This window comes from Pyxicephalus adspersus, chromosome 5 (assembly GCF_032062135.1).
Source record: "Pyxicephalus adspersus chromosome 5, UCB_Pads_2.0, whole genome shotgun sequence".
Lineage (NCBI taxonomy): Eukaryota > Metazoa > Chordata > Amphibia > Anura > Pyxicephalidae > Pyxicephalus > Pyxicephalus adspersus.
Window position 1 is genome coordinate 134267350 of NC_092862.1, and position 9440 is coordinate 134276789.

Here is a 9440-nt window from a genome sequence, read left to right on the forward strand (position 1 = left end):
CATGTAAGAAGCTCAAGCAAGGAGAACAGCGAGTGATATCACCAAATCTCACTTCAATTCATCCCAAAACTAGCAAACAAAGACAGCAGTGCCTGATACTTCACACTGTAGGTATACAGCTATGGGAAGCTTTATGCACAGGAGTGCCTAGTCACCACATTTGCAAAAGAAAATAAATGCAAAAAGGTACATTTACTGCTACGAAAATTATCAGTATACATAACAAATCTTTAATTTAGAGGTTGGAATGGAGAAAATTACTAATCTGTAATATATATATATATATATATATATATACATACATACATATACACACACACATACATACATATACATACATATATTTGATATGGTACCAGCAGTACCATCAGGCTACTTTATTCGATATACACTAACACACACACATTTCACATTCCATTCTTGCAAAACAAAAGGTCTGTATAAATGTGTGTTTTATTGAAGATATGAATCAGTCCCGTCCGCGAGGAAGAATAAGGTCTAATGTCTCAGCCTCTGCTATACTTGTGTCACATAGAAGCACGCTGGTATTAAATTAGTTCCCAACCTAATAAAAATGGCACTTTATTTTGGTGCCAACTCATTTATCACAGTCAGAAAACTAATTTATCACATGTGAAAAACTAATTTGTTGCACCTGACATCCTTACACTGGCAAAATATTAAACCCTTAAAGTGTAATTCAAGAAATGGTAAAGATAGAGGTGCAAAAAGGATTTTATGGCAGTGTTCCTGATGGGAATATTTTTGTTTGCTTCCTGTCCCAGTGCCAATGCGAAGAAAGAGAAGTCCTTCCAATAGGTACACACAAAGTCTAGATTTTGGGGGAAATCTTCCCATACATAGATGAACACAGCAATTAAACCTACCAGTAGTTTTGTCTCTTCCCTGCTGTATCCAAAACCTAATCATAATTCTCAGCCACATCATTAATGGATAACAGAACGTTGACAGCAATTTAGCTACCTATAAGGGTGACATTCTTCTACTGGCTAGCAATGTAAGAGGAATTCTTTCCAATGACCACCAAGCCAAGTTGTGCATAAAGTAATTATACCAAAGGTTCCCCCAGACCCAAAAAATATTTGATGGGTTCTCCATGTTTAAAAGTTTGAAAAATCCTGCATTGATTTTAAATATGTTCAGGAGGCTGCAGCCTTCCCTTGGCTGGAAAGCCTTCATGGACAGCAGTCTCCAAAGATAGTTAGATGACCCATTTATCTCCAAGGATGGTGCTCATGCAACATTTTTAAGGTCATCAACGTCACAGAGAGGCAAACCATACCTCCAGTACCAAACCATACCAAAGTATGTCTGGTCTGGCATACCATGGCAATCTAAAAAGTCTGAAGTACACCACTGTAGCTAAAAATATAATAGGGTAAGGGGGTCCTTTGAAGGGTAGGGGTTTACATTAAAATATCTGAACCTACTCCTAAAACTAACATTACCTAAACTGATCCCTAAATCTAAACTGTAGTTTCCCCTTAAAAGTCTGTTCAAGGAGACTCATGGAAGGGAAGGGGGTAAAACTGCTGAAGTTTATAGTGCAGACGAGGCAGATATCTGTAGAAGCCCCTGAACCTTCCCTGTCATGGCTGAATGCCAAGCCCTTTTGTAAAGCAAAGTTCTGACACTTCTAGTGTTGGAGCTTGTCACTAAGCCCACTCGGTCAAATTTGTTTGTCCAATATTATATTATAGGCCAATCATACAGGCCTGTGGAAATGTGCAGAAGTAGGGGGGCATAGAAAAATTTTGTCATTATTAGTATCATACTTTGGCTTTGAAACGGCAAGAGATTTGGTCAATATGGGAAAGTTTGGTAGGCTGCTTCAGTACTGCGGACAATAAAATTAAATAAATAAATAAAATAAATAAATAATAAATTAATTTTTGAGTAAGGTTAATATAAAAGTATAACTGGTGTAATGGGTATAGATCTTTTTTTGAATGGTCAAAGTTGACCATATGAATGAAATCAATTTCCACAATTTCCTTTGGAAATGTATAGGAATAATGTAGTAAAAAAGACCCGCTCCATTTGATTCAAATTCAATGGACTGTTTACGTATGGTCTCTTGTAGTTTTGGAACAGTCATTCTCAAACAAGGTTATGTGGAACCCTAGGGTTCTTCCAGCATTTGCTAAGGATTCCCCGAGCTTTGGCCGATTGACCTATGTGATGGTGACCTAAAAATTTTGAGTGGCATTCTTTCCACAGACTACTAATTTAAGGTTGATTTCAAGGGTTTCTCTTGAGTAAAAAGGTTGAGAAATGCTGTTGTCGAAGATATTTTTCACCAAGACTCTAATGTGTATGGCCAGCTTAAAGCCCAACTCTGGGCTCCATTACCTTCCTCTACTGGCAGTATTTTGTGCTTTTTATCCTATTGAGCTAACCTATTGCACCATGTTTTATAGTCAATCCTATCACATACAAAATCCTCTTCTAATCTTCTCCAGAGGTGGATGGTCCACAGTCTCCTGGAACAAAGATACTCTGATGAATATGGCTGTTCAAATTCAGATAGACCCGATCCGAAAAACACGGGATTCGAGGGCGCAAATTCGTGTGTAAAAAAATGTGTGTAATTTGTGTACCTTTTTTTTTTTTTTTTTTTTTTTTTTACAGGTTATCCCACAATCACAGGATGATTCCTCCCGTCAGTGTGGAATACCCGGGGACTAGAGGCTAAATGGGGACAAGTTTCTCCAATCATCACCTCTAGTGCTCTTGTGATTGGCTGAGGAAAGGTAAACCCTGATGACAGCTCAAGCGTCATCAGGATTTTCCTTTCCCCAGACAACCACAGAACACTAGAGGTTATTGAATGGGGGATTTGCCTAATTAAACCTCTAGTGCCCCAGGGAATCTTCTCAATTAATGCGGCGGGCGTCGCATTTATTGAGAACAGTGTCTGATCCCCGCCACTAGAGGTAAAATGGGGACAAGTCTCGATATTCAAAACCACTAGTGATCTCTGATTGGCTGAGGAAAGCTTTCCTTAGCCAATCAGGGAACACTATTCCTATTCCTGGATAGAGTTTCTCTATCCAGGAACACATACAACTAGTAAAGGGCTGCAGGAGCAATCAGGGGAGCGGAGCTGTCAGCTCTGCTCCCCTGATTGCTCTTGCAGTTCTTCACAGTCCTGAAAAAACCTGAATTTTTCCACTATTGACTTTAATAGTGTTCAAATTCGGCATTCGTTCACCTGAACAATATCCCCCTATTCGAACGAATAGCTGTCGAAATGAATAGTGAGATATTCGACCAACACTACTCAGCATTCATTCTCAGTATAGCGGAAGACAGCTAGTGACCAAAAGGAATTACAGCAGTGGATGGCTCCAGAGAGGATGCAAGCATTACAAATAGGAATTTTTCCTTAATATTTGTTTTAACGGCAGCTGTAGGACTATATGAAAAGGAGTCAAAATGTTGCCCATTGCTTGGCTTTACACCCACAACAAAAATTCATCTCACCTTTGTGTAAACTTGAGATAAGGCGTGTAGTCTATGACTGCTGGGAAGCTCCCATCAAGACCCTCTCCTTTAAGGCAAAAACTAAAAGGGGGGAAAAAACACATTTAGCACTAAAATATTACATAGAATAGAGAACAAAAAACATCACTTTGTAATTATAATCTTATCTGAGGTCCACTGATCAGACCTCAGCCTAATAATTTTCTTTATTATTTATTTATTATCTTTATAGGAAGCTTTCTCACCTTTATTACTCACCTACACCTTTTGTAAAGGTCCTTCTATCACATGAAAAAATCTATATCTATGTTTCAGTGCTATTTGTAGTGTTTTTATTACATACTTCCAGCATCACGTCTAACCTAATTGGTCTGCCTTCCAGTTTAATAAAGACATTAAATTGCGTTGCACACACACATTTATTTTATGAGAGGTATATAAAGTGTACAAAAATAAAAAGTCGTAATACCTGACCCGAAAACACCGGTATATTAACCAAGAGGCCAGCTATTTTATGAAAAATGAAGCACTGAATATTAGCTTTTATGAAGCATGTGTTTTAAACCACAGGTTAGGGAAACAGTATGTTAAAAAGAAAGTTGTCAATAAGAATCAGTGGGCATCTGTAGATTCACTAGAAAGTAATATTATAATATTAAGTGATCATCTATGCATGGCTTCTCATTCCAGGAAACTCCCAGACCTATTGCTATAAGGCGCTGCAACATGTTTATACTTATCGTTTAAAAGGTGAACCCCAGGCAGATAAGTAATACATTCAGATATCTATGCACACATTTCCAAATCATTAAATGTATGTTTTATTGCAACAAGTTTAAGTACCTGAATTTGACTTGGTATTGACTTTTTGTATTCCCACCAACAGGAGCATTCTGAGCCGGGGATGGTGTGGGGGGTATGAGCCAGAAGCCAATCTGGTGTATTGCAAGCATATGTAATAAGGAATGTCAGATAGATTACATATTTGTCCTATGTATTAATTGTACCCCCTATGCAAAGGTAATGGGTAATTCTATTCTAGGTATTCACAATGACACAATGGAATTATTAGAACTCTCCAAGACTGGAGAGAATAGACCAGATCCATTCCAGATTTGCTGGATGACCAAGGTTCTCCAATCTTGGAGAGCTGTAATAAATCAAGACCAATTTATTTGTAAAAATAAACAAAATTATTTATCATATTTAAGAAACAGAAGATAAAAAACCCATTCATACTCCTAGATATAAAAGCAAAATGGATCATTGACCTATTGCAGGGCAATACCATTTCCTACCATAGGTCATTTTTATTTGAATATATGCAGGAAAGAGATCTAGTATTATTCATTGGGATTTCCTCAAAAAATTGGAGTTTGCATGGTATGAAGGTGCGTAGTCCATAAATCATCTAATATTATGCTGGGGTTAGTAGAGGGTTTGTGTATCCACCCACGCTTTGGTGTCTGGCTTCCATCTTAGATATTGCATTGGTTCCAATGGTGCAGCAATTCAGGTTATTACGGTGAGGGGACAAATTCTGATTGTTCTTTTGCAGATACTGATTTTGCAAGTGTAATACATGTTCATTCCATCATCGATGCAAATTGTTGAATGTACAGCATTATTTACTATCAATGAAACAGATTTAAATTATTGTGAGACTCCTAATCTGAAGAAGCCAACTTTGTTCTGTGAAACGCGTTACAAACACGGAGACCATTTTGTATAATTTTGCATGAGGGGTACCATTAATCTTAGAGATCACATATTTGTGAAAATTTATTTACGTAAAATTCTGCTGATTATTCTTATATATACTTCATCTGCCTTTTGTACTCATTACTTTACATTAATTATGTGAGCAGGAGGATGAGTTCATCAGTCTCCTGCCTCATCTTTACAGTCCATTCAAGAGGAAGAGGGTAGAGAGGGGACATAACTGGATTCCTTGACTGAAAATGCCATCATCCACATTACTGTGCTAAGGGCTGTGACAGGGCATAAATCTTCAAACTGGATGGACAGAAATACAAATTTTTTTCCTAGTAAAACAGTCCCATAAGTATTTCAGTGTATTTAGCCGTACGCCAAAAGTTTAGCTTTAATACAGACAGCAAACTACCTTCCTGACACATACAAATGCATTCAGAGAGGCAGAAGGTGGATCAAATACCTGAAATCAATGGCATTGAGTCCAAGCAGCATACCGGCCAGCATATTGGCTTCTTCACCCAACACTATTGCTCCATCATCGTAAAATCTCCTGTGGGGGCAGAAAACAGCTTTTCACTTCACCAATCACAATATCAATTAGGAAGCAAGCTTACAATGTATTACTAGGAGGAAACCCCACTTGTCAACCCCGGCTGTACCTGCTACTGAATTCTTTAACACCTTCATTGAAACATACACTGTGATTAATGATTTCTGGGTATAACGTACACTGAGGGAATTCACTTTCACACGGCAGTTCACTAAGCACAAAGTGTAAGTAAGAACATCGGAAAACATGATAGAGGAAAATGCTTTAGAATTCTGCAGATTGGCAAAATCAGTGGAAAATTTAGACTGGGGGGGCAATGGATCTATGCAAAAAAACTCATTAAAAAAATAGAACATACAGCACACTTTCAAAAGGTACTTGTAGCAGCGTCATTCTAACCATGTTAACTCTTGCACGGGGTACATATACCTCTATAAAGACATTTTATTTTTCATTATGGGCCTATTTAACAATAATATTGGCCCTACCCCAAAAAAAAGCCCTAGCATGTTTTTTCCATATTTTTGGGGATGCTCAGAATATATAGGCACTACCTCGAAAATAAGCTTATATATATATATATATATATATATATATATATATATATATATATATATATATATATATATATATATATATATAGGAAAGCGCTGTTGCTAGACATGAAATTGAAGCCACAAGAAATCCAAAATGGAATTCAGGGTTTGGAGAGTTATGATGATGTTCAAGAAGATGATGACATGACTGTATTTAAGTATATGTTTAAAAATTTTTTGTTCAAGAATAAATTAAGACATCCCCTAAAATTAAGCCTTAGTGCATTTTTGGAGCAAAACTTATATATGACACTGGGGGAAACAGAGTAGATGAATAACTATTCTAATATCGTCCCATTTTTATCACCACTAAAAGTATGATTCTGGTACAAACCATTGCACAGTTAAATATTAAATTTACCTTGTAAATTAAATAGCTTTTTAAATCAATTTTATACATGAAAATGCAAATTACTAAATGAGGTAAAACTAAAAGAAAGACATTCAAATTAAATAACAAAAACAGCAGATAAGGGTGAGACAAGGCTAGGGGGTTGTTCAGGTTAATGAAGTTAGATTAAGGTTTAACAATTGGTTAACAAAAAAAAAAAAAAAAAAACTTACTGTTGCCTTAACTGACATATCATGCAAATCAAAGGTCTCTTTGATCAGCTTATAAATAAAACATTAAATACCATGTAAGAATAATTTACACTGTTTTTCTCAATAAAAAGCTATTCTCAACTTTTTTTTGTTTACTTTTTTTGCTTTATTCTTAGCCTTGATTTGCTAAACACATACCCTAACCTTAATAAAGACTTAATTTCTAAAGCAGACCTATCATCAACATAATGTAAAAGGGTGGCAATACCTTTTATATCATGCAAAAAAAAATAATAATGTGTTTTTCCTTATTTTAACATGTTTGTCAGCCTCCCCTTCTGCCTTTACTACCACGGCAGTAGACTGAAGTGGAAACCTTGCACCAAATAGCATTGTTAGAGATGATAATTGTCAGTCTCTATACTTCATATCATATACACTGCAGGCTGTTATTATTATTACACAGTATTTATAAAGCACCAACATATTACGCAGTGCTGTACAAAGTCCATAGTCATGTTATTATCTGTCCCTTTAAGGAGCTCACAATCTAATGTCCCCACCATAGTCATATGTCATTACTACAGTCTAAGGTCAATTAACCTAACTGCATGTTTTTGGAATGTGGGAGGAAACCAGAGTACCCGAAGGAAACCCACGCAAGCATGGGTAGAATCTGCAAACTCCATGCAGATAGTGTCTTAGCCAAGATTCAAACCTGGGACCAAGCACTGCAAGCGCCAGAGTGCTAACCACTGAACTACGGGCTGCCCTGTCATTAGCACTAACAGCAGTTTTTGCACACCCTATGTTAGTTTCATAATGGTTAATCTTCCTAGTAGACTTGTGGACTTTCCTTTCTGTAATATAGTGATGATGCAGTTTGCGCTCTATCGTTCTACATCCTGGTGCGCTGTGTTAACCTATGCATGTTCTAGAACACTTTAATGCACGGTGTGCTAAAGCAGACATCAAATGCATGGTCTGCCAATGCACCCAAAAAGACAAAAATTATGAACATGCACCATTATTTTCTGTACAATGCATGGCAATGTATAGTAATGTGTTACAATGCGGTCTTGTTAGTTTTATACTATTTGCTTTGGTGTGTCATGGATATTGAATGGCACCAACAAACATGCAAGGAAAACTCCTGCATTTCTCCAATTCACAGGTGTGAATGTGCCCTTATGTTGGTGACAGACTACATCACAAAGCAGTTTGGATTTTGCCTATAGTTATTCTTTAAGGGTGCCTGGTGGGGAGCTTTCAAAGTTTAAATTAGTGATAAACCTTGCAAAGAAAGTTCTGACTTACAAAGCATTAAAGGAAAAAAAAACCTTTTCCAAGGAACACTTTAGATCTGTGTTCAATAAGATGTTTCTACAAATAGCAAGGTGGCACAGAACACATTATCCCTTCAGCTACATTGGTCTGTCAATACTATGAAGTCTTACCATTGATCTAGGTAAGATCTGATAAAAAGGCCATGTTTCTTTAAATAGGTTTTGCAAGGTGTTGCAGTCATTACGGTAAAAGCTCCAATTTATACAAGTAAAAAAAAAAAAGGAAATGTAAACTCTAAATGTAGTTTAGTCTATGAAGACTAACATAGAATTTATATTGTTTGTGTCTGTCTGATTTGCTGAATAGACCACAAAAAGCTTTTTGTTATATCAGTTTGATAAGTTTAAAACAATACCTGTTGATGTGCCAGAAATCTTGTAAGTGGATATTTTTTCCTGTGCTCGCTGTCAGTGCTGACTGTTACAAGTTGCATTGTTCTCTGAGAACAGCAGAACTAAGCCCATTATGGTTCTCTACATATGGAGTTCTATATGTGTTGGCAGGGAACTACCCCTGCCCAGCCAACCCCCAACCCTGGCACAACAATCACACCAAACAGCAACAAAAGACTGTTCGTGCACCTGAGAGCAAGTGGAGAAAATCTGGCCTCAGTGCTGACCTCATAAACTACAAAGCCAAGCTACAAAGCTTTAACACCAAACTCACTGTCACCAAGCAAAATTTATTCTCTGCTGTCGTTTCCTCTCAAGCCTCCAACCTCTTCTAAACAATGGACTCCTTCCTAAACCCCACACCTGCTCCCCTCACAACAACGTTTACTGCCCAAAACACTGCCACCTATTTTAAGAGAGACAAAATCGGACATGATGTCTCTGCTCACCGAGGTACTCCAACCATACCCACCCCTTCCACCTGTAAATCATCACTGGCCTCTCTCAGCCCGGTTACTGTGGACAAAGTCTCCTCTCATCATCTCCATCTACTACCTGTCCGCTTAACCCAATTCCCTCTGATCTACTCGGTGCCCATTCCTCCACCCTGGCCCCCACCTTAATCGAACATTTCAACCTCTCCCTTTCTACTGGTATATACCCCTTCCACTTTCAAACATGCCATAATTCTCCCTATCCTAAAGAAATCCTTTTTAGACCCCTCCATACTTTCTAGCTACCGTCCTATCTCCCTTCTCCCATATGTCTCCAAACTTCTTGAATGCCTTG

The 9440-nt window shown here is 37.5% G+C and overlaps 1 protein-coding gene across 1 annotated transcript in view; it reads right to left on the reverse strand.

Moving 5' to 3' along the window:
- RUNDC3B (RUN domain containing 3B) overlaps positions 1 to 9440 on the reverse strand; it is a 70590-nt gene that overhangs the window by 35167 nt on the left and 25983 nt on the right. Inside the window, exons 4-6 of the mRNA XM_072413417.1 lie at positions 5684 to 5773; positions 3508 to 3588; positions 2459 to 2504 (exon numbers count right to left, since the gene is read on the reverse strand). Of these exons, the coding sequence (XP_072269518.1) occupies positions 2459 to 2504; positions 3508 to 3588; positions 5684 to 5773 (217 nt within the window). The remainder of the gene's footprint in view (positions 1 to 2458; positions 2505 to 3507; positions 3589 to 5683; positions 5774 to 9440) is intronic.